Source organism: Neomonachus schauinslandi, chromosome 2 (assembly GCF_002201575.2).
Source record: "Neomonachus schauinslandi chromosome 2, ASM220157v2, whole genome shotgun sequence".
In the NCBI taxonomy this organism is placed as follows: Eukaryota; Metazoa; Chordata; class Mammalia; order Carnivora; family Phocidae; genus Neomonachus; species Neomonachus schauinslandi.
In genome coordinates, this window is record NC_058404.1 from 169,223,624 (window position 1) to 169,250,009 (window position 26,386).

At 38.8% G+C, this 26,386-nt stretch overlaps 1 protein-coding gene across 18 annotated transcripts in view; it reads right to left on the reverse strand.

The window, feature by feature from the left end:
* Positions 1-23,357: 23,357 nt before the first annotated feature.
* Positions 23,358-26,386, reverse strand: part of LIMCH1 (LIM and calponin homology domains 1) — a 317,738-nt gene continuing 314,709 nt past the window's right edge. For all 18 annotated transcript variants that reach the window (XM_044912737.1, XM_044912732.1, XM_044912733.1 and 15 more), the window contains one exon: positions 23,358-23,404. In XM_044912737.1, coding sequence (XP_044768672.1) covers positions 23,379-23,404 — 26 coding nt within the window. In that variant the 3' untranslated portion in view covers positions 23,358-23,378. The remainder of the gene's footprint in view (positions 23,405-26,386) is intronic.

Here is a 26,386-nt window from a genome sequence, read left to right on the forward strand (position 1 = left end):
ATTATATAGACTTGGAGAGCTGGTTATTCAAAGCCAAGGTTCTTAGGTCTAAAATATTCATTAGGGGTTATTTCAGAAGGAGATTCGGGCACCTTTCTACATGCAGTCAGAGCTTAAGCATCTCAACAAACATCTTTTGTGAGGGTCCATTATGGTGAGTGGCTTAGGATACAAAGATAATTTTGTTGCTCCATCCAAATGACACTTTTTGTCCTCACCCTACTTGACCTTTGTCACAAAGACAGTATTACGTAGTCACCAAGTTCTATTTTATTTTCCTATTCCTTGATGTACAGAAGGACTGTGTTTTCTGGTCTCCCCTGTAGTTAGTTTGAAACTAACTACTTATGGCCAAAACCTCCACAGGAAAGAGATATGTGTGACTTCTGTGCTGAAACACCAAAGAGCATGTGTGACCCTCCATGCGCTCTCTTTCCCTGTTGGGATTTTCGGACACAGGATGAAACCGGCCTGGCCTTTTGGATCGCTGTCCAGGGTGAGCTTCCTCAGAGCCCTGCAGCAGAGTGTGAGGGGGAAATAAACTTCCAGTGTAACGCCACCGTGATTTGGGGGGTTGTTTTGTTACTGCCTTATCACCTAGCTTATTCTGGCTTCCAGCCTGTTTGAAGACATCTGACTCTGCCAACCTTCCTTGGATCATGCAAGCTCTCCTGGGGGACAGCTGGGTGGCTTCAGCGGTGAAGCATTGTCAGAGCCATGATTTCGGCTCAGGTCATGATCTCATGGGTCCTAAGATCAAGCCCCTTGTCTGGCTCTGGCTCCATACTCAGCAGGGAGTCTGCTTGGGATTCTCTCTCTCCCTCTCCCTCTGCCCCTCCCCTGACTAACACACATGTGTGTGCCCCCATCCCAAATAAATAAATAAATCTTAAAAAAGAAAAAAAGTTCTCTAGATTTTCCTGCAACTCCTTTGACTTCATCTCCTCAGTCTCCCATTAAGGTTCTTCTTCCCAATCCCAGTCTTAAATATTGGAGTTTCTCAGTTTTCTACCTGGGGCTCTCATGTCCTCGCACTCTAATTCAGTCTTTCTGTATCAATTACCATATGATGAGGACTCTCCAATCTATATTTCTAGTCCAGGCTTCTCACCTAAATTATAGATCCCTATACACGTCTCCCTCCTACTAGATGTCTCCTATGCATCTGAAGCTTGGTCTATTCAAAATTCAACTTAAAAGCTCACCTTCTCTCAAACTTGCTCCTCTTCCAGTTTTTTTATTTTTTTATTTTTTTTATTCTCAGTGAAGGCTATCCCCATGTATTGTAGTTATTCTCCAAAGGTGGTCCCAATGAACCATACCTCCTGTGTTCAGATCATTCCACATGGAATCTATTTGGCCCCGTGACCCACTTTAACCAATAGAATGTGGTGGAATTGAGACATGGCACCAACAGCTTCCACTTTTGCACTTTTGGGAGGCTTGAACTGCAACTTAAGATGTCCAGTTACTCTCCTGGAGGGTCTCTATGGAAACAGTGAGGCCCTGGGTCTACCTGGAAAGAAGGGAGAGGCCCAATTCTCTCAACATTCCAGATGAGCCACTTTCCCAGCCAGCCATCTGTGACAAAACCCTAGACATGTACTGATGCCATCTTGGATATTCTACCCCAAGCTACTGGATGAGAGAGTACCGATCACCAGAGGAACCATCCAGCTGTGCACCATCAACTGACAGAATCATGAAAAATAACAAAACAATTGTTTAGCTATTCAATGTCGGGTGGTTTGTTTTATAGCAATATAGATAACTGAAACACTATATACCCAGAAACCTGGAAGTCATCTTTTTATTTCTCCCCTTTATTCTCCACATCGAGTTCCCAGTCCCTTTGATTATACCTCCTAAAAATTTCTTGAATACTACCTTTTTTTTCTATATGCCACTGCCCAGTCCAGATTACCATCATCCCCTTCTCTAGTATTGGATCTCTCCTGTAGCTAGAGGAATCATCTAAAATGCAAATACGATTATGGTGTTTGCAGGCCACCTAAAACTTTCTCACTGATCTCTGTTGTTTTTAGGATAAAATTCAATCCTCTTAACAGTGCTAACAAATCTGTGCAGGGTCTTGTCCCTGCCTATCTTCCAGCTTTATCTTATGTGACTCTATATTCCAATCATCCTTGATTTGTTTCAATTTCTTCAGGGTGTCATGTTGTCTCTTGACTCCTTTTTTTTTACTTGTTGTTCTTTCTACCCAAAATACTTTCTCCTCTGGCCATCCCCCCCCTTTCTCCTTTTTCAAATTCCTACTCATCCTTCAGGTCTTAGTTTAAATATCATTTCCTCCTGGAAGCCTTCTCTGATCCTCCTAGCCTGGATTAGTTGTCCCTGCCAAGTGCTTCCATATCATTCATCAATTCTTTCATTCATCAAATTTTTATTGAGCTTATACTATGAGTCATACACTGTGTCATCCTTCCCCTGTAATAGCACTCATCATCCTGTTCTGTAATTATTTGTTTGTCTAGCTCTGCCATGAGCCTGCAGGCTCTTCAAGGAACAAGACTATGTTTATCTCATTCTACTTTGTCCCCCTGGTATTTAGCACATAATAGATGCTCAATGCATATGTAATGAAGGAATGAAACTAAACTTAGTCTCCATCGATGGTATGGCTAGTGGAAAGAAATAATTATTCAATAAGTACTCATTTCTGATAAACATACCACTTAATATTTTAGCAAATTTTGGCAAGAAAAAAGTTCATGGTTTATTGGAAACAAAGTACAATTTTCAGTGACAAATTAGGATAGAAACTCAAGGCCAGCTTGGCTTTCTGAAAGCAGTTATTTATGAATTAAAGGGCTGTCGTAGAGACCATTCAGCGTTAAGCCAGCAGTTTTGAGTCTGGACTGTTACAAACATCAGGCTAGATGGAAAAGCTAATGCCAGAGAGACTCTACATCCTTTATTTCACAGATAGCACTGGTAGTGTCTGGGTACTGCTCTGAAAACAGCTTAAACATATTTGCTACAAAAAGATAGGGTGTTAGAAATATCTTTATTTACTCTGGAAGACCAAATATATCTCAAAGATGAGTGGTTTCCAGGCTGCTTAGACCGCGTAATTGTGGCCTCTTTTAGTAAAGACTCTGCCCCTGCTTGGCTGTTAAGTAGCTTAGAAAATGCTAGGTAGACCAGTTTCCTTAAATAGCTACCGTCTTTTAAAAGTATTCGGATAGGGGCGCCTGGGTGGCTCAGTCGGTTAAGCGTCTGCATTCGGCTCAGGTCATGATCCCGGGGTCCTGGGATCGAGCCCCACATCGGGCTCCCCACTCAGCCCCCCCACTCATGCTCTCTCTCTCTCTCTCTCACAAGTAAATCTTAAAAAAAAAAAGTCTTCAGATAATTGCTTCTCATTTGTGGCCCCATTTCAAGGCAATTTCTGTAATAAACCCAAAGCATATAGGGGCAGAAACACAGGCAAAGTCCCTGCCATCAGGGAATACGTGTTGGTGAACATCTGTAGCTATTCTTGTTAGCATAACTGTTTCTGGCCAACGAGGTTTTGTATTCATCACAAAGCCCTTCTACTTTTAACCTAATTTCAGTAGTCCTTTGGAATATTAGGCGTGTATAGGAAGCCACCACAAGCCCTTTTTGAAAGTATGTTGGATGCAAATAAACATTTCATGTAACAGTTGTTTATTAAATTAAAATGCAGGCTCTATTCCAAAGTGTGGTTTCCCTGGGTACTGGGAATAAGTGTGAACTGTATTTTTCTATGGTTTCTGAAAAATTTTTTCATTGAGAATATTATTTTACAGTGAGAAATAACAATGTAATAATTAATAGCATACAGAGGTAGAAGAGACCTTAATAGTTATTTTGCTATGCCTGTCATCACATACTTGGGGAAGATAAGACCTAGAGAAGATGTGATTTACTTGATCTCTGATGACATGCAAACATTAGTCAAAAGTGAATTTTGTTTAGTGTTTTCAATTAAATGTCAATATAGCTTATATCCTCAAGAATTGGGGAAAACTTTGGCTTTCTAGCCATACTGTTTTAGACTACCTCACCCCAAACATGACAAACTGACTCATCATTGAAGATAAATGTTTGACTTCTGTATGTGAACTTAAAGTATACATGCTTCTATTTGGACATTTGAATACTAGAGCTTGGGATGGTGTATGCCATGGCAAAGTACCACAAACTGGGTGTCTTAAAAACCAGAAATTTATTGTCTCACAGTTTGGGGAGCTAGAAGTCTGAGATCAAGATGTTGGCAGGATTCGTTCTTTCTGTTGGCTGTGAGAACATCTGTTCCTTGCCTCTCCCCTAGATTTTGGCATCTTACCGGCAATCTTTGGGTTCCTTGGTTTGTTGAAGCATCAGCGCAATCCCTGCTTTCATGTGTATATGACACTTTCCGTGTGTGCGTATGTCCGTGTCCAAATTTCTTCTTTTCATGAAGATACCAGTCATACTGCATCAGAGGCCCAGCCTACTCTAATATGACCTCACCTTAACCAACTCCACCTGCAATGACCTTATTTCCAAATAAGATCACATTCTTAGGTACTGGGCAATAGGACTTCAACATACAAATTTTTGAGGGTGACACAATTCAACTTATAACAGTATCATAAAAAAGGGGATATGGGATGAATGGATTGCAAAGATTCTTGGTAGCTGGTCTATTTTGAGAGATGAGTTCTGGACCAAGATAGATATGAGGAGTTTGCCTGAAGTTTAGACCCGTGTCTCAGGACATGTGGGGATAATTTTCTAGCATAAACCCAAGCCCTGCGTCTCTGTCCGTCCATGGCCACCTGGGAATTTTGTGGCTGCCGTATATACATATATAACAGAATATCACACAGCCATAAAAAAGATGAGATTATGCCATTTGAGACAACATGAATGGACCCAGAGGGTATTATGCTAAGTGAAATAAGTCAGACTGAGAACGTGAGAAAGACGAATACCATATGATTCCCCTCATAAGTGGAATCTAAAAAAACACCCCCAAAGCCAAATGAATAGACAAACAAAAAGCAGACTCCAATGTATAAATACAGAGAACAAATTGATGGTTGCCAGAGGGGAGGGAGATGGGCGGTTGGGCAGAATGGGTGAAGGGGAGGGGGAGGGGGAGATACAGGCCTCCAGTATTGGAATGAGTGGATCATGGGAATAAGAGGCACAGCATAGGAATACAGTCAATGATATTGTCATCGTGATGTAATGGGACAGATGGCAACTACACTTGTGGTGAACAGAGCATAATGTATATACTTGTCAAATCATTAAATTGTACTGGAAACTCAGGTAACACTGTGTCAACTATACTAAAAAAAAAAAAAAAGACTGTGGATTTGAAACTATTCAGAATAAAGAGAAAAATGAGTTTAGAGTTTACCCCCAACTTTTCTTAAAGCCCGAAGCTCAGGAAGCGAATGAATAATTGTGTGCCAGAATTTGCTGAAATTACCTATCTTCTCAATTGCTCCATTCATCACTCTTATTTTATAGACAAATATGAAATACCTACACTCAACATTGGAGACATGTTCTTTTTGTAAAGAGATGCACAAATAAGTCTTTAAAAATATTGTTAGGAAGTTTTAAATACCTTATGGGTGCCTTTGAAATATTGAGATGGATTCTTCCTGGCTGATCGAACATTATTCAGCTAGGAGTTAGTTCTTCCTCAAACTCGATACCTTGTGCTTCGGCGTAGCACCAGCTTGCAGAATATGACAATTCCAGGCACCAAGCAAGAATCTGAGACATACACATCATGCTTTATGTAAGAGAATTAGCAGAAACTCATCTCAGTACGCCTTCAAAAGAGGAAACTAAGCAGACAGCCTTGTTAATTTAGCATATAGACTTGGAATACAGTACAACATCCATCATCTCATCAAAATTCAATTAAAACATGGGTTACTGGCCAAAGAAAAGGAGCCAATTTTCTCTCTCCCTCCCTCCTTGTCTCCCTCTCTCTCCCTTTTTCTCCCTCTCTCTCTCTCTCTGGAAGAGTTCTTGGAACATCACTAAGCCCTTAATGGTTTTTTCACTATGGGAGCCAATTTAAAAGGATAGTTTGAGCATTTGAATGACCCCTGATATTAGAAATTAGAACTTGTGCTTATCTAACTGCTATTAATTTAAAGCATGCTGGCGCTAGCCATGGTGGGCAGGGAAGAAGTATATTTTAAGGTCTTCTTTTTAAGGACTTTTGATAGAATTATAAAACTCTTTGGATCCTACAATATCTTCTTTTATATGGCAGAGAATGTGTAGTGGTGATTATCCACTTAGCTCAGATCCATTCCATGATTTTTAAAAAATGTTATTTGCTAACGTACACCAGACTTCACACAGGGAAAAGGTAAGCCCACAGGTCCTGTAACAAGATTTGCAGTGTTAAATGTAATTGGGTCTCAAATTTTAAGCAGTTAAATGTCTTAATTTGTTCTTTTCTTCCTACCATAATATAATGAGGATAAACTTTGACACACAGCAGCTCTGCAAAGAGAAGATTTCTCCTTGTTCATTGTTTCTCAAACCAATCTTCTTTCCTGAAATTTGATTTCCGAAGTGCCTTACAGTCCTTAAGCCAAGTGGCTGCAATGAGTCCACTTGGAACATTCATAATCATCCGAAATAAAAGCACACTCTAGAAGCCAGACACACTTAAGACAATCAAATGGGGTTAGTCACCAAGTAGAAATAACTCTTTTAACCTCTCGCTAATTCTGCCCGGTAGGCTACCAACTAAAGCACAGGTTGCTGAAGGGAACCACCTTGGCTCTGAAATAAATAGTATGAATCTCTGTGGGTTAAGTACGTACGTGTTGTCTTATACACACAATTCATTTTTCTGGTGCTTTGGCCCAAATATTGTCAATTGGAGAACTGCCTTGTGGCTTGAAGAAGGAAAACCATAGTATGCTTTCCAAAGGACCCAGAAGAAACCTGCCTATAGAGGCCTTTCATCCCCAGACTTCAATATCTGAATATTAAATATTATGCCTTTTCCATATCGGTTAGCCTTCCAGCTCCAGGAAAGGTCGATTGAGAAAGCGATATGATTCTTAGAAAATCAAAGAAATACAATGTGGAATTTTTTGGGGGTGGGGAGACCATGGATTTGGATTTGACCACACCTGGCTATGTTTTTGTTTTGTTTTTCAGCAAAATTGGGCTGGCACACATGTTTTCCATTACTTGGTTAGCCTAAGGAGTAACTGAACTTCATTGCTTAGGTAGGCCCCTTGTAAATAGGAGACCTGCCACACCCTATCAACAGAGCCAACTTTCTAGGATTTTTTATGAGGTAGAAGTAACTGTGTTGACTTAAAAAGAGATACCAAACTTCTTCCCCTTGTTTTTATTTCCCCTAAATAGGAAAGTCAGGAGGTTGGTGTTGAAGAATAAACAAGAAGAAAGGTAAACCAATGATATTATTTAAAAAAAAAAAAACAATGATATTAAAGGCAAAGAAGGTGTTACTAAGGAAAAACTATAGAACCTATTAAATTTTGACCTTAAAATAAGCGTAATATTATTCTTTATCAAAAATTCCAAGTACTACCAGGAATGGAATTGTAAGCACCTGTGTTGATTTTAATGTGATTTTTATGGGTGTGCCATAGCCCAATATTTCTGCCTCAACTAGGAAGCTTCCCATTCCAAGTAACAGAAAAACCAACTCACATCGGATTAAATAATAAGGGAATTAATAGATTTCATGAAACTGCAGTAGTGTGAGTTTCAGAACTGGTTAGCTCAATGATATCACTGGGGACTCTGTTTCTTCTACTTTTTCAGAGCTATATCTGCCATCTACAGTGTGGGCTTCACCCTAAGGCTGGACCCCTTAGGGTTATAGGATATCTGTCAGGACAGTTAGGTCCACATGCTTCCTTTCTCTTATCCAGAGAAAGATAGAAGGTTTTCCTCAACTATCTAACAAAAGTTCTGAGATTCCTGCTGATTGAGCCATTGAGTGGCTTACGCCAAGGCCACTGGAACCAATATCCATGGCAAGGGGGTGTGATTATCGTGATGGATCATAACAATCAGACCAGAGCCCTGGAGCTGATGGAGGGGTTAATTTCACCTACAAAACATGACTGCTGTAGAATGGATATTGGGAAGGCTACTCTGGGAGACTGGATTCAAGAGTCCCCATCTTTGGGATATCTGTTAGGATAGGCAGTGAAGAACACAATAGTGACTTTAAAGTTATTAGAAATCTCCGGGTTTTTATTGAGGCCCCTTTCTGAGAGCTATTATGGAAGGAGAGATTGTGAGGTTGTTCAAGAGTTTCCTCATTTATGTTACTCAGACTTTTCTTCTCTGACTCACGTAAAAGTATACTGATGTGCATACTAGTTCAATTCAGAGTCAAAAATTCTCAGGGCGCCTGGGGGGCTCAGTTGGTTAAGCATCTGCCATCGGCTCAGGTCATGATCCTAGGGTCCTGGGATTGAGTCCTGCGTCGGGCTCCCTGCTCAGCAAGAGGCCTGCTTCTCCCTCTCCCACTCCTCCTGCTTGTGTTCCCTCTCTTCACGGTCAAATAAATAAATAAAATCTTTAAAAAAAAATCATTCCCAAATTCTACACAAGGGGATAAAGATAAGCAACACTGAAGCTGGGAACTACCACAAATGTTTTACCAAAACAACCAAAATGTTTTATTAAATGACTTATTAAAGAAAAAGATATTTCTTGACCTTACTTTTCCCCCCTTTTACAAAAATAAACTAATAAGTTAGACAAGGGCAAGTGATAAACTCTGCCATTCAAAAGATTCTCCAAATAGAAAACACAATGGTGTCTGTTGGATACTCTTCTAAACACCAAATGAGATGATCCAGAATAGAATCTGGCTTAGCCGGTCAAATAGATGACCTGTATCAGCCCCTTTCACTGGCTTCCTGATTTTCACACATTTCTTTCCTTTGTCTTTCAGGACAGATTGTCTAACACTTTTTCAATACTACCTGATGCTGGTTGTCTGTTCTCCTGAAATCTAGTTCAAGGTGGTTATACACGTTCTAGGATCCATTGAGGGCCACCGGCCCTCTGGACAAGGTGCAATGCTTGAGATCTTTGGATACTAGCATTTGAGGCTTTCCTCCTGAGTGCTGGGTGAAGGGAAGAGGGAGAAGGACATTTAGATAGGGAAATTACTCTTTCCTTCAGTATTCAGTCTCTTGACATATCACAAATGTTGTATTTGAGGAATTATTATTCCTGCACTGAGAAATAAATACTTCAGCCATATTCTTGACAGAGTTCCTAATGAAAGCACTACTTTCCACTGGAACTCTCTTAGCAGAAGTCAACCCCTGAATAAAAAGTGCTAATGAATTCCAGCCATTCCCACAGTGGCCCGGGCCCTTCTCTCATATCAGCCTTCACTTCCTACTTTCATAAGTTCCAGATGCAAGTATCCCCATTGGATTTATTGTTGCCATTCTTGAGGTTGGACATCCAGAATTAAAAAATGGTCTAAGAATTAAAAAAACATGTCTGCCTATTATCAAGACACTTGCATGATTTCCCAAATGTATTAAGTGTTCAGTTAATGTTTCCCCAAGTGTAGTCTGTGGAACACAAGTGTCAGAGGATTTTTTGAGAAGAGTCTGGAATAGAGTTTCCTGATGAAATATATTTAGGAACATGTGGATTTAACACATTTAAATGGGCTACTGCAGAACTGCTCGGGCCTTTAATTTGTATTCTGTATCTCTAAAAAAAAGGATATGCAGTACTTTTCATGCGTGTTTGACCATGGAATTCTTTCCTTGAAGAGTATTTCATATCATACCTCTGAGGAACACACTTTGGGAGATGCACATCCATGTCAAATTACCATGTTTTCTAGGACTCTCTTATCTACCTGTCTTTTGTCAGCCTTTGTTATTAGATGTTCCTAGGATTCTGTTCCATGACAGAACCCATTAAGAAAAGCTTTGCTGTTGTTGTTGTTTTTTTTTTTCAAGGACTAGCAGGATAGAAAAAGGCTCTCAAGCTATTTTCTCAAGGAGAGCAGATCTGATTCAGGGTCCGAAGCCTCTGATTCATCTTAATTGTCGTATTTCTGAGGACAGAGGACATTTGCTATTAACCTCTACCTGGATCCCTTTTCTTATCTTAAAGTACATTCGGCTATGCAAATATGAGGTCATAATAAAGCTGGAAAGTGGTAACACTGTGGTTTTAGACAACTGACGTAAGTTTTATGGAAGCATTTTTTGCAACCCACTTTGAAGGCGAGAGGGTGAATGCTACACGCGTAAGCTGCAAATGGAGATGCGGATCTGGTGTCAGCTACAAGTTCATGTTAAGATCTGAGTCAGCCCCAGGGGAATAGAACTCTAATTACTGCACGAAGGGGCTGCAGCTGAAAAGCTCGCAGGCCACTCCCAGAACAGTAACAGGGCCACACGATGGCAAAGCTCTGCCAGGACCAAATACCAAGATGAATTCTCTCTTTGTTTAAGCCAAGACTACATTTCGTTGTAGAATTTCATAATTGAATAAATTCTAATAAACTGTCTTATCTGGTGTGGATTTAGAAGAAGGCTTTCTTTCTGTATTTTGTAATGTTCTTATTTTTTCATATTATAAAAGCAATAGATGGTCAGTGTGGGCAAAACACACAAAAGCATGCAGATAGAATAAAAATCACCCATAATCTCACTAATCAGAAACAACTGCTATCAGTATTTTGGTTTACGGATTTCAATATTTTATTTCCTTTTGAGTTGGTACATATTTATTTTGCACAATGGTTTGTGAATATTTCTGCACTCTTTGTGGCCCTAATGATGTAGGCTAGGGTTTATTTGGGGGGTAGACTCTTTTCTCGGAAGAGCTATGCTGATAAGCCTGTCTAGCCATAGAGATACAAGTTCAGCAGGAGCTCTTTTTTCATACTGTAGCCCTGAATAACGGTAGAGTAGTTTTACTGCTATAACTTTTGGTATATTACTACTAACACAGGGTAATACCAATGTTAGTGGAAACTGTGAACCTTTTTTGTATGCCAGAATATGTCCTATTTTAAATACATTTTCCGATTCAACTCTCACAATAACACTATGTGGTATGTTTATTATGCCTCATGTCTAACGTACAGAGAGGATAAACAACTTACCCAAGGTCATGGGTAATTAGTGGTGGAGCTGGACTCTGAACCTGGACATTCCAACTCCAGAGTCTGTGCTCCTTCTTTAGGTTGAGATGTTAACGGAGACATTTGATAAGGTAAAGGCTACTTTCACTGTGGACTGAGGGTAGCCCTAAGAAATCATCATGCTAACGGTGACTTGATCTGATTCCTCTAGCATGTTCATATATAAGGGGGGAATTCCAAGGGGCAGGAGTGGGGAATAAGGGGAAGAGACATAGGATGAAAGAGCAAACTCTAGTTGAGTGCGTCTTTCATGCCACGGCTGACCGGAGGCCATGGCTAAGGAGGAGGAAAAGGCACAACTCCCTGCAAACAGGTGTGGCCAATGGATTTTAAGAGCAATGACACATGAATTGTAATTTGGTGGGTTTTTTTCTTGCCTTGTAATTTGGCTATGCTATCCTTAAGCCATATTTAAGTCGATTGAACTACAAGAGTCCTCTGTTAGCTGGTGTCTGAAGAATAAAGAAGTGATGGGTTGTGTCCATGTTTGGGGCTTTAGTATCAAGAGAATGACCAAATAGGCAAAAGAGCCTGAAGAGGCAGCTGGTAGCAGTCGTGGAAGGATGGAAGGTGGAAAACCACAACCGGAACATGCTGAAGGCCATCACGAGTAACTGAAGAGAGGACCAGACTTCCCGGAGCCCTGTAGGATGGGGCATGGATTTATATTTGATATTATGGGGAAACTCAATCCTGTAAGTCTTGAAAGCTGGGGATACTTGCATTACATATAGAATACAAAACATATGATATATATTTTACTTATAAAACTTGAATCATAATATGTATCATTTGATATCACAGCTTTTTGATGTAGTATTTTAGTGTATTTTTTAAGATTTATTTATTTATTATTATTTGAGAGAGAGAGCGTGCATGAGCAGGGGGAGGTGCAGAGGGAGAGAGAGAATCTCAAGCAGACTCCCCGCTGAGTGTGGAGCCCAACAGGGGGCTGGATCTCAACGACCCTGAGATCATGACCTGAGCCGAAATCATCAGTGGGATGCTTAACTGACTGAGCCACCCAGGCGCCCCTTCACTGTCAGTATTTTGACAATTTAAATGAAATGTTTTTGAAAATGCAATTTTTCAATGGTAGAATATTATTGTAATGACCATAATTTTCACAACTATTTCCCTATCGCTAGATACCTAGAGTGTTTTCTAATTGTTTTGCCAATGTAAATAACGGTGTGATTTTAGTACAAAAGTACAAAAGCACAGGGAATATACTTAATATTGTAATAACATTATATGGAGACAGATGCTGACTACACTTATGGTGGGATGCACTGAATAATATATAGAATTGTCAAATCACCATGCTGTACACCTGAAACTAATATAGCATTGTATTTCAACTATACTTCACTAGTAAGTATTAAAAACAAATAAATAAAACTTAAAAATGAAATAACTTAGAAAATAACAATGGGAGACAAGGATACTCATTATCACCATTTACCAGTCATCTTAACAATACAATAACACATGAAAAAATGAAGGTGTAATTGGAAAGAGACAAAATAATCTTTTTTTATTTGTAGATAATGATTGACCTCATAGAAGATGCCTGAGGAACGATAAACAATGTGTTACAACTAATAATAGAGTCCCACAAAGTTGCTGGTCCAAGAGTAACATTAAAAAGGTAGTATTTTGGGGGCGCCTGGGTGGCTCAGTCATTGAGCGTCTGCCTTCGGCTCAGGTCATGATCCCAGGGTCCTGGGATCGAGCCCCACATCGGGCTCCCTGCTCCGCGGGAGGCCTGATTCTCCCTCTCTCACTCCCCCTGCTTGTGTTTCCTCTCTCGCTGTATCTCTCTCTGCCAAATAAATAAATAAAATCTTTAGGGGAAAAAAAAGGTGGTATTTTTGTATACTAACAAAACCAATTAGAAAATTATAGTCTATAAGTTTGATTTTGATCAAAATCCCAAGAGGCAATTTTGAGAAACTTTACAGTTTACCTTAAAATTCATATGGTGGAGTAAAGTCCAAAAATGACCAAGACAATTTTGAGAAAGGAAGGACATTTGCCCTTCAACATATCAAGGCTTAATCTCAAAATATACTAATTAAGAAGTGCGATATTTGTGTAGGGATAGACAAAAAGACCAAATGGAATAGAGAAACGTCCCAAAACAGACTCTCAGACTTATGCAGAACAGCCTCTCACAGAAGTGACATTACAAATAAGCAGAACAAAGGATGAGTTATTTCATAAGTGGTTCTGGGAAAACAGACTATCCAAAGGGGGAAAACATTAGACCCTACTTTACTTGATTAAGATCCAAATGTGAAATTCAAATCTTTAAAAAATTTTAAGAGTAGGTAGCAGAATATCTTTATAGGATTGTAGTGAAGGATTTCTGAAATGAGACTCAAGAAGCACAAAACATGTACAAATATTCATATATTTACTATGTCAAATTAAAAACTGACTGTTGAAAGACATGATGAAATTCACAAGACAAGCCACAGATTGAGAGAAGCATTTGAAACGCATGTGATTGATAAAGAAGTAGGTTCTAGAATCTTCACAAAATCCCTAAAAAGTAATAAAAAAAAAGAAGAAAAGCAATTAAATAGGAAAATTGTCAAAAGAAATGAACGGGCAATTCACTGAAGTGAAACTGAACCGTTCAATAAAGATGTGAAAATATGCTGTTTTACCAGTAGTCAGGGGAATGCTAATCAAAATGATTAGCACCATTTTCCTTCCACCAGACAGGCAAAAATTAAGAAGCCTGACATAGCAAATTTGGGGGGATGGGGGGAATGGATCTTCCACACATTGTTATCAGATTAGTAGAAACAATCACTTTAAAAAGCAGTTTGGTGGGGCGCCTGGGTGGCTCAGTCAGTTGAGCATCCTACTCTTGATTTCAGCTCAGGTCATGATCTCAGGGTCGTGGGATCGAGTCCCACACTGGGCTCCTTGCTCAGCAGGCAGTCTGCTTCAGGATTCTCTCCTCTCCCTCTCCTCTCCCTCTGCCTCTCTCCCCACTTGCTTATGCGCACTCTCTCTAAAAAAAATAAATCTTAAAAAAAAAGCAGTTTGGTAATATCTAGTAAGACTGAAGGTACTCAAAACAGAACTTATGAATGATAAAAAATAAAAAGGCAATAAAGTTGATATTCCCAGTGTACACTTGACTGCATTCCCCCGCTCTGACCCCAAATCCTGAATTTTATTATTCCTTTGCTTTGCTTTGCTTTTATCACATATTATGTACCTCCCAGGAGACTATAATGCTTAGTTTTCTATTGTCCTTAGACTTTATGTCAATGGTGTCACAGTGTATGTCATATGGGGCATCTTGTTATTTTTAGTATATGTGCTGCCCAATTGAGCATGTGGTGGCTTGTTATTTTAACCTATTATTTTTTCCTGAGATTCATCCAAATGTATGTGTACACTTTGTAGTTTGCTCATTTTTCACTGCTCAAATGAGATGGCATAATTTATATCCAAACAGTGCTGAGAGGGTCATTCTTGAACATGTCTCATGGAGGACATTTGTGAGAGTTTTTTGAGTTCTCTAGAGTTTAGGCTAAGGTACATCAAAAGGAATGAGATCTTGCCATTTGCAACGACGTGGATGGAACTGGAGGGTGTTATGCTGAGCGAAATAAGTCAAACAGAGAAAGACATGTATCATATGACCTCACTGATAGAGGAATTCTTAATCTCAGGAAACAAACTGAGGGTTGCTGGAGTGGGGGGTGGGGTGGGAGGGATGGGGTGGTTGGGTGATAGACACTGGGGAGGGTATGTGCTCTGGTAAGTGCTGTGAATTGTGCAAGACTGTTGAATCTCAGATCTGTACCTCTGAAACAAATAATGCAATATATGTTAAGAAAAAAAAAAGAAAAAGAAGATAGCAGGAGGGGAAGAATGAAAGGGGGGAAATCAGAGGGGGAGACGAACCATGAGAGACCATGGACTCTGAAAAACAAACTTGAGGGTTCTAGAGGGGAGGGAGGTGGGAGGATGGGTTAGCCTGGTGATGGGTATTAAAGAGGGCACGTTCTGCATGGAGCACTGGGTGTTATGCACAAACAATGAATCATGGAACACGACATCAAAAATTAATGATGTAATGTAAGGTGATTAACATAACAATAAAAAATAAGAAAAAAAAGAGTAGAGTTTAGGCTAAGGTAGTTACGTTTTGGAAGTGGAATTGCTACGTTAAGGGGTATGAGCTTCATCAGTTTCGCTAGTTAATGCAGAATTATTTACCAATATATATTCTTTATTTTTTAAAAGATCTTATTTATTTGACAGAGAGAGAGACAGCGAGAGAGGGAACACAAGCAGGAGGAGTGGGAGAGTGAGAAGCAGGCTCTCCACTGAGCAGGGGTCCAACCCTGGGACCATGACCTGAGCTGAAGGCAGCCACTTAACAGCTGAGCCACCCAGGCGCCCCCCAATATATATTCTTTAAAAAAATCTATTTCACACCACCTCTGCAATCTGGCAACCACCATTTTGTTCTCTGTATTTAAGAGTGGGGTTTTCTGTTTGTCTCTTTTTTCTTTCTTTCTTTTTTTTTTTTTGTTCATTTGTTTTGTTTCTTGAATTCCATATAGGAGTGAAATCATATGGTATTTGTCTTTCTCTGGCTGACTTATTTCACGTTAGGACCATCCATGTTGTTGCAAATGGCAAGTTGTCATTCTATTTTATGGCTGAATAATATTCCTCTGTGTGTGTGTGTGTGTGTGTGTGTGTAAAGCACATCTTCTTTATCCATTTATCTATCAATGGATGCTTGGGTTGCTTTTATATTTTGGCTATTGTAAATAATGCTGCAATAAACATAGGGGTCAATGTATTTTTTTGAATTAGTGTTTTTGTTTTGTTTTGGATAAAAATCCAGTAGTGGAATTACTGGATCATATGGTAGTTCTATTTTTAATTTTTTTTTTGAGCAATTTCTGTACTCTTTTCTACAGTGGCTGCACCAATTTGCATTCCCACCAATGGAGCATGAGGGTTTCCTTTTTTCCACATCCTCACCAACACTTGTTTCTGCTTTTTATTTTCACCATTCTGATAGGTGTGAGCTGATGCCACAATGAGATAGGAAATGAGATTAGGAAAATGATGAGTGATGTTGAGCATCTTTTCATGTGTCTGTTCGCCATCTGCATGTCTTCTTTGGAAAAAATGTTTATTCAGGTTCTCTACCCATTTTTAAATTAGATTAGTTGTTTTTTTAGTGTTGAGTTGTGTAAGTTCTTTATATATTTTGGATATTAACCTCTTACCAATATACATTTTTATCAGCAGTGTTTGAGTTTCCATTGCTTCATATCTTCACCAATGCTTGCTGTCATCAAAGCTTTAAATATTTATCAATTTGGTGAGCATAAAATGACATCTCATAATGGTTTTAATTTGCATTTTCTTAATGAAATTGAATATATTTTTGCTTTTTCTTGCTGTTCATATTTTCTATGATCTCACTCTTCATGTTTTTTGTCCATTTTTTTAATTGACCTGTTCGTATTTTTCTTACTGATATTTTGAAATTCCTTATACAGTTTGGATACTAATTCTTTGTTGGTTGCACCTGTGACAAAACTTCTCTTGGTTTGTAGCCTTTAAAACAATTTTTTTGTGATATGGATGTTTTTAGTTCTTAGGATGATTGAATGACTTTCAATTTTGGGGGCTGTAGGGAGAGTCTTATCTTACTGTTGTTTTAATTTACATTTCTTTGATCACCAGTACAGTTGAACATTTTTTTTCATGTTTACTGGCCATTTATATTTCTTTTACGTCCAGCTTTTTCATGTCCTTTTGCCCATTTTCTATTGATTTGCAAAGGGCTTCTTATGTTGAAAATATTAACCTTTGTCTTCTTTGTTGGGAATATTTCCCCCAGTTTTTCATCACTTTTAAATTTTGCTTATAATTCCCTTTATTATGTATTTGAACATATTTAAACCTATCATTCTTTCTTTTTTTTTTTTCACTTAACACTTTAATTCATCTGGGATTAATTTTATTGTGAAGAGGTGACAATTAACTGTTCCTCCTTTAGCCACTGATTTGTGATACCATTATTATTATACACTAAAATTTTCATCCATATTTGGGTCTATTTCTGGGCCATATACTTTGCTGTGTTAATTATAATTAGTTTATTAACTCTTGCCCAAGATAAGTACTTGTTTATTTTTATCTTTATAGTTAATTTTACTGTTTGATAAGGCAAATTACCTTGATTATTCCTCCTTTTCTTGGATCATCTCAGGATAAGCATTCCACATTAGCTAATCAAACACTCCACTTGTTTCCCAGAGTGTTATCATATAAACAAGGTGTAGCTTCTAAGTCTTCAAAGTATTGGAAAACATGAAATACTACCAGAACTTTTCATGGATTCAGAGGAACTGCTGAATGCTCCAGGATCAGAGCTCGGGATAGTAATTCATGCTGGCTCATAGGAAGTGGGAGTGTAGTGCTGGATAAAATGTTTATGGGGCTTCCTAGAGTTATACTTCAGTCACTTTCCAGCCACAGTATTTTCTAAACCAACAGGGGACACTGAAATAATTCTCTGGCTCCTTGGTAGACAATAAAGAAAACAGGTTTTCATGGATAAAGTCATTATTCCTGCTGGAAAAATGAAATGCCTTGATTTAATGTTGTCCGTGAATCTGATAGCAGTGAAATAATATTGTGACATAGGAATCACTGTGCTGTGTCCTCAGGGTCATCTCCCCATCGGAGTGGTTAGAAAGAGGCCCTTCCTTTGTTCAGGCCTTTGTTGTTGAGTTTGAGAAAGTGGAGTTCCCGTTGTGAAACAAAGGTTGGGCTGGGCAAACGTGTTATCAGGCAGGCTACTTTTTCCCAGGTCTGGAGACTGGATCTGGGGAGGGTAGAGAGGCTTTGGGAGTGTCGTGTGTCAGGGCAGAAGTCAATGGGGTTCTGGCCAGGAGTGTGGTTGGCTGGAGAGCACCCTTTCCAGCAAATGCTAAGATGCCCAACGTCATGTCACAAGGGCCAGCTCTCATCTCCCTGCTCAAAGAAAGAAATCAAAACCTAAGAGGTAAAAATGGAATTCTAAGTCCATTTGAGAATTTTGTAAGTATACATTTACTATAAAAAGAATGTTCTGCTCCCCATTTGAGTGTAGATTAAATTCTGCCAAATTCCAGCTATGCTCAGAGGTCCACCTAGTTGGTCTCGTGTGAGGTCCCGGACACGAGAGCCAGGCACAGCTGAATAGGAGGTTTACTTAGACCCCCCTGGTTGGAGACGGTTGGTGAAATACAGAGTTATGTAAAATTTTATACTCATCCAGAGTAAGTCACTTACTCCTCTTATACCTCATTTCTCATCTATAGAATAGGGAGGTGTATGTATACATGCCAAAAAATGCCTTTTTTAAAAAAATTGTATTTGTCAGAGAGAGAGAGAGAGAGAGCATGAGTAGGGGGAGTGGCAGGCAGAGGGAGAAGCAGGCTTCCCACTGAGCAGGGAGCCCGATGCGGGGCTCGATCCCAGAACCCGGGGATCATAACCTGAGCCAAAGGGAGATGCTTAACCGTCTGAGCCCCCCAGGTACCTCAAAAATGCTTTTTGATAAACGAAACAATGCTGGAACAACTACATTTGATGAAACGATGCTCAAGAAGTTTAGGGAAAGTTCAACTTTGCTATGTATGCACATTTTCCTGTCCTTTTGAGTCACTCAGAAGAGAAGAGGAAACTATTAAGGGGAAGGGCGTGGTTCGGCAAAACACTGAACATGGGTGTTTCTAAAATAGCAGTCTTTGGTGAAAATACACAAATAATGCTGCATGAAAGTGTTATGAATCATAGCAATACAACCGGCTGATTGATGGTTCTTTGAGCTTCTTTCTTGGAATGACCCAAGACATTCCGAAAGTAAATATTTTCCTTAGCTATTTCTCAATATGTTTGTCAAAGGGAATGACGCTTAGAAGAGCAAGTGTGTAGGAGCTGACAGGAAAGCCAAGAGAAGATTTAATTGTGGGTTGCAAACGAGTGGGCTGCCTGGGAACAAACTTAGACTTGCAGATGTATTTTGTGGAGCCTCACAAGTTGGGTTGGCACACATTGGAAAATGTTTTGAATTGTCAACATTTAAAAGGCTGGAGATTTCATATGAAAACAATTGCCTGGACTCAGGTAGCCACCTCCTTCTTTAGACAGAACTGTTCATTTGTCAGTTTGCTATAGTCTACACCACTGTATTACCCACTTTTGGTTCCTATTTACAGTGCATAACTGGTCCCTCCAGTCACTTGAGTTTGTAACCCTTGACATAGATAATGCCAAAGGATGGGGAGGGATCCTTTGTGGTCTAAATTAGGACCCTACAAAGAAGTCCTTAGGTCTTGAAGAAAGTCAGTGGAAAGAAAGCTAGTTCAGCTGTCTGAGGTAGAATGTTATTCTTTTGGTGAAGACATTCTCTAGAGAGCACATGTTTTGATAACAATCTTCTCTTTGTTTTGATGCATTGTAGTTGAACGGACTCTCATTTAAGTAACGATGGATATATGCCACCACTCTGATAGCTATTCAAACTCTCTTAGGCAAGGGAAAGAAGTCACTTATCTATGGAAACAGTAGCAACTACTAGCTGCCTACCACCCTTGGCAAAATGAACCAGAATACAAATTGGGGTGGCAATTAGAACATTGCATCTTAGGGCGATGGGAGCTTTCATAGAATTGGCTTGCTATTACCACCACCACTTGCAAACCCGGGACCGAGGGCCAGGCATCGTACATGTGTATTTTGGAAAGTTCACGGCATCAGCAGAAAGCCTCTGTTTTGCAGCAAATTTCCTGATTCAACAGTGGAGAAAAAAGCCCTCAGTGAAGTGACTATACACACAGTGAAAGGAAACACTGGAGAAGCACTAAGGACAGGGGCGGAATCTAGCGACTTCACTAGATTGGCTCTCTCTGGCCAGTGACGGAAATGCACCAGCATTTGGTTGTTTCAACTAATTTCCATCTGCATTTGCAGGGTCTCTCCTGGTGATTGGGTGTCTCATTTCAAGGAGTTTGAATCCTTCAGTGGAAGCAATTCCTTAGTGCTAAGTTTGATTTGCCTTAAATGGTTGACCTCAAAAAAAAAATTTGCCTTAAATAGTTGACCTCAAAAATGACCTCAAGATGCATATGCAAATATGCTTCATTGCCATCATCTGACTATGAACCCCGGACCGAAAGCTATGAGAGAGAGAGCTTGATTTGCTCTTCCCCAAGTAAGAAAGCTGACCCCTCTGCCCCCCAATTAATGGAATACAAAGTTGATTTGAGTATTTTATTTATAAATGTACATTTACTATAAAAGCTGTTGCATTTTAGACAACTTTTAATTTTTTTCTTTTTTTACTATTTCTCAGAGGCATTTTAGAATAAATATTTTAAATGAAGGTTAGTATAACTCATATAGAACATTGGCCCACCCAGAGCAGTAACATCTTTTGGACGGACTCACATATGAGGTGGATCATTTCAGTTTGTTAAGTCTTACACTGTGTATAGATAACTATAATATGTATTGCATTAATAACACTACATAGAAAGAATGAAGAAATGACATGGAAGTTTGCTAGTGAAAAACAAAGAGTTACTCATTTTTTCTTAAGAAAGAGAAAGGACTAGCTTTTGGAGTATGAGGGGAAAAAAAACCAGATATATTTTCTCAGGAGCAATAAATCACTCACTTGCCTCATCTGTTTTTTAAACAAACGCATTTCCATCATAGCTCAAGAGAGCAGCGCATTTTTTTTTCCCTGGGATCTCAAAGATTATTTGAAAAGAAATAGATCATACTCATTACGCTGCATTGGAAAAAAACAAGATCTAGTCTGCCCGAGCTGCCATGTAACAGACTCCAAATGAAATATAAATCAAATATAAATAGAAACAGTTGGCAATTAGAATTTAGAAAATGTTGGAGATTTTTCTGTGCTGGTGACTATTGTTCATTATGGGAAAGCACATTTCGCAGTTGGAGAATGGGGCTTTATTTTTCTTGACTCGATTCAGGCTTCAATACATGTACAATGAGTCTCACTAAGAAATATGTATAAATGGGTTTGTGAAACCAGAGGAGAATGTGCAATATTCATATAATCCTTACATAACAGATGGAGTTCCACATGTAAAAAGTATTCTATAAAAATCGGTTATGAATGATCATATTGTACATGTTTTGTGCATTATTTGTGGTACTCTGCTAATATCATGCAAAGTGTAAACATCACATTATCAAAATATTTAATAAAACATGCAGGTGGTTAATCAAAATATTGAACTTAATCTGTACATTTTCAAAACTTTTTACTTTTTAATTTTTTTTCTATTTTTCTTGCTTTCTTTAATATATTTTTTTCCTGTAAAACAGCAAACACCTCCATGAAAAGTCTTGGTGACTTGGAAGTGATTTCATCTCTCTTCATTGTACTGTGTCCATAATTCATCACTATGTGCAACAGCTTCGCATTTTCTAAGGCACAATTTTTTAATGAAATGATGTGTAAATTTCAATCTTAACAACAGCTCATCCAAATGACAAAATGGTCAAGATACCTCCAGTGGCTGAGGAAATTTCTGCACTTACATGGAACCCGCATGCAGAGAACAGTCTAGCATGTAAATAAATAATTGCTAGCCATACTCGATAAGACACAGAAAAAAAAATTATTGCTTACATAAACAGAAAAACATCTACTTGATCTCCTTTTATGACTACATTAACCTATTAGGAGTATATCCATAGTCTACATTCACAAAATGTCATCTTCACTTATTTGCCATCATTTTAAGGCAGAATAAATAGTTCCCCTTTCCCCAGTCTTAAAGAAAACAGCCTGGAGATCTAAAACGTGATGCTTTTTTAGTAACTGGAATCCTTTCTTGGCCAGCGGAAACTCATCACACAGGGCAGACAATAACCCAGCTAGCCACAAGAGCTCCACTCTAAAATTCTCCATGAGCAAGGTCCAGAACTGCAGAATTGTGTTGGTGATACAGGAAAATAGGAGAGAGCAGGTGTCCACTGCAGTGGGCCGGATGCACTGGGAGCTGGAGGTTCTTGCTGATTGCACATCGGTGGCTCATCACGACATATGTCACTGGATTCTAGGAGGAGGGTCTTAATGCTTTGCTTCAGACCCCTCTGCTTCGGGCCCTCAAGGAGAACTTGCAGGCAAGGGTGAGCCCTGGCCACACCTCACGATGGACTGATCTTGATGAGAGCTTCCCTAGGCCTCATACGGAGTCTCTTATTCAATCTACAGCCTGAAGAGAAGCAAGCAACAAAGGCCTCACGGCTATCACTGACCCACCGCTCTTCTGCAGATTAAACTTCTTCACCGATGTTGGTAATAACTTTGGAGACGATGACTGAAATATTTCCCTACGGTTTCTTCCTACCCTTGGGCAACGTCCCCACAGTGTAAGTCTAGCTGATATTGCAAGGGTTCGCTTTATTTGATGGGCCAGCTCTATGAATCACAGAACTTCCAAAGCACACAAAATCTAATACTAACGGTGCAATAATTTATTGGTAGGACTTCTACCTCCAAAGGTAAGTAACAAATGTCTTGGGATTATAGTATATATTATCAGACTAGCGTCTCTGCGTTAAAAACAAGTTATAGCTCAGAGCTCTACGGTGTGATTTTTAGTTTCTGAAATGCATGAATCGTATGCTTCTGTTAGAAGACGAAAGATCTCAAATTGGCATGTCTTGCACTTTCTGCAGCTCAATTCTGTAAACATGAAGTGTTTAATTCCTAGAACTACTGAAACAAAACAGGTTTATTGCATCATTCATCTCACAAACTCTCAGAGAAGAGAAGAACACATTTGAAACCATAAGCCTGTTGGCTCACGCTAAGACCGTTTTGTGAATTACGGGATCATGACACTTCCATTTTCTTTTGTATAGACTGTGCAAATGTAAAACCAAAATGTAACAAAAATCAAAACCAAAACGAAAAACTGGGAAGAACACAAACGCTGCGCTAGAGAAGAACAGAGAGCATCTTTTAGAATAGCCTTTCTGAAATTAGATAAATGCCAAGAAGCCCCTGCACTGGGGATCTGGTTAAACGGTCGCCAGGGGACACCCTTGAGAAAGAAATGGTGAGTGATCTGGAAGCTTGAAAACCACGTCACAATGTTGTGGGCTGGCCAGCACCTGCGACAAAGAACACGGGGTAACATTTGGTTAGAGGCCTCGACACTTCTTGCCTCAGAGCATTTACACATTTCCGGCATCAGTAATGACCTTTGCCCAAATCTCTTCTCCCTCGGAGGGGGAATCTGTCCCCCGTGTTGCTCAAAGTGTGGCCCAGGGAAGAGCAGTGTTGGCATCACCTGAAGCTTGTCAGACACGCACTCCTGAGTCCCATCCAGAACGTAACAAGGAGCCCTGAGGAGTCATCGGCCCTGTCAAGTTTGGTTGAAATCCTCTGGATTTCACCCTTAAACCAAATCATCTTCGTTAAATTTTCTACCTTGCCTTCTGGGGGTAAATAAATAAGAAAATGATCTCTCTTCTCTGGTCCTTTAGGTTTTGGTTTCTCTATGAATAAATACATTGCAACAGGAGGACGCATACAAATAGGATTGCTAGATTCAGTAAATAAAAATACAGAACACCCAACAAAACTTGAGCTTCAGGTAAACAACAAATTAAAAAAAAAAAAAAATTTTTTTTTTTAGTATAAGTATATCCCATGGGATATTTGAGATATACTTGTGCTAAATCTGACCATGCAATATTTGGGACCTACAGTTCCTTAAAAAAAAAAAAATCATTGTTTATCTGAAATTCAGATTTAATAGGGCAAAAACACTTTAATGGGGCATCTTGTATGTTATCTGGCAACTCCATCTAGAAGGATGGTTTGGGTTCCATATTTCCTGCTGAGACCTTCACAAAGTTTCCCCTCCATTGGAGGCACTAGAGTTGTAATGAGGCAGTCACAACACTGGAAAAGACCCTGGGGATTTTGCGTTAAATGCATTTCACCAGAATGAATGATGGACACAGAGACACAGTCACCCAACACCCAAGCACAAATGGCATGAGTTAGCCACGGGACGGCTTGATTGGTGGCAGGTGACTGGTTTTGCACTTCCAGGCCCATTTACATGTGAACTTAAAAACTGTTTACATTGCTTTCAGGAATTGCATTTTAATATGCTGTTGTGCTATTTCTCCCCTCCAAGAGAAAAATTTCATTTAAATGTGACTAGTTACTTGAAGAAAATAGGATTATATATTCAGGCTTTGTTATTCCACACAATAAAATTATTTTTTTTCACTTAGAATGCCTGCGATGTAAACCATCCCTTCCATCTACCCATCCCCCCTCCTCAACTCAGATCAAAATCAAACAAAAAAGAAAGAAAAATGATTTTTTAGCCATTTCTTTCCATTCTGACTTTTTTTTTAATTGCAGCTGGGATATACTCAACCAATTCAAGTGTGTTTATACTTCTTGAGCCAACTATTATCCCCTCCGCTAATTCACTCTTAAGCTATATATTTTTTTCTTCTGACATCAAGAAAGAAATGAACACTATTCTCAGATATGCTGATCATTGTCCCTGTCATGTGTTAAGTAAAGTTTAGCCCAACATAATATTTTTCTGGAAAAATAAATATGAGAGAAGAGTTAGGAAACATTGGAAAAAACAATTGGAAAGAAAGTGGTCATTATTACTCAATATTAAACATATTAAGAAGCTATAATAATTAAAACTATTCAATACTAGAGAATAAATAGGTTAATATGACATAATAAAACACCCAGAAATAGATCCAAATATTTATGGGAACTTAGTTTATGAGAAAGCTGGCATTTCAAATTAATGAAAAAAAAAAAGGGATTCTTAAGTTATATTTGCACAACTGCTAATTGGCAATAAATAAATAAATAAATAAATAAATAAAGCTGGACATCTATCTCATTTCTCATCCCAAAATATATTTCTGATGATCACATAGCTACATGTGAAAAAGGAAATAAAGAACAATTCTAGGAGAAATCTCAGCTAAATCCTTGGAGTAGTTTTTCTAAGCAGGACACAAAATCCAGAATCCAAAAAGGAAAAAAAAAAAAGTTATGTTTAATTACCTTACATGAAATTCTTTTCTATGAAAAAAAAGCTCACAAAGTAGAAAGACCAATGACAACTGCAATAAGCAGCAAATATAAAATCAAGGGAAAATGTCTTTAATTTACAAAGAACTCCTACAAATCAATTATCAATAGAACCATGGGCAAAGGATAGAGAAGAAAGATAAATTTTTTATAGTAAAAAAGAAATAGAAGGGTCAATAAACATATGAAAAGATGTTCAAACTCCCTTAAAGACCTACAGGTCAAAGCAATGTGATTTTCCCTTCCCCATGCAACATAGTGGAAATTTAAGAAGTCTGATGCTATGGAGAACTGACATAGGACATGGAGAGAGAAAGGGGCTCTCTTATGCACTGGGAGAGTACACTTTTCTGGAAGATAATTAGACAAGGTGTCTGAAAATTTTAAAAGCACATGACTGTTAACTCAGCAGTCCCACTGCTCAGAATCTACCCTACAGAAATGCTTTCAACAGTTCGTGAAGACATCTGCACGTGGATGTTCACTGGGGTCTTTACAAAAACATTAAAACACTGGAAATAACCGAAGTGCCCATGCACAGAGAATTAGTTTGAAATTATGTTAAGTCCACACAATGGGATTGTATTCAGGTATTAAAAAGGCACTCAAAAGAATGAGGAGAAAGAATATGTTATATGAGAAAATTGCCAAAAAAAAAAAAAAAAAAAAATTGCCAAAAAAAATAATTAAATTAAAAAAAAGAGCAATAAAAAGTACAGAACACTATGTGATTACCTTCGTGAAATAAAAAACAGAAGGTAGGTAGATTTGTATCACATGCATATGCGCGCACGCGCGTGTGTGTACACATAGACAAACATACATTCTAAGAAATAATGAGAAAGTGATTACAGTGGTTAATTTTGGAGACTTTCACTTTTAATTTGGTATCTTTCTAAACAACCCAATTTTCTAACCTTATACCATTTATAATTTTATTGACTTATTCCTTTGAATGTTTACAGAAGTCATCTAAGCAGAGAAGTAATAAGCCTTCTTGCTTTCTT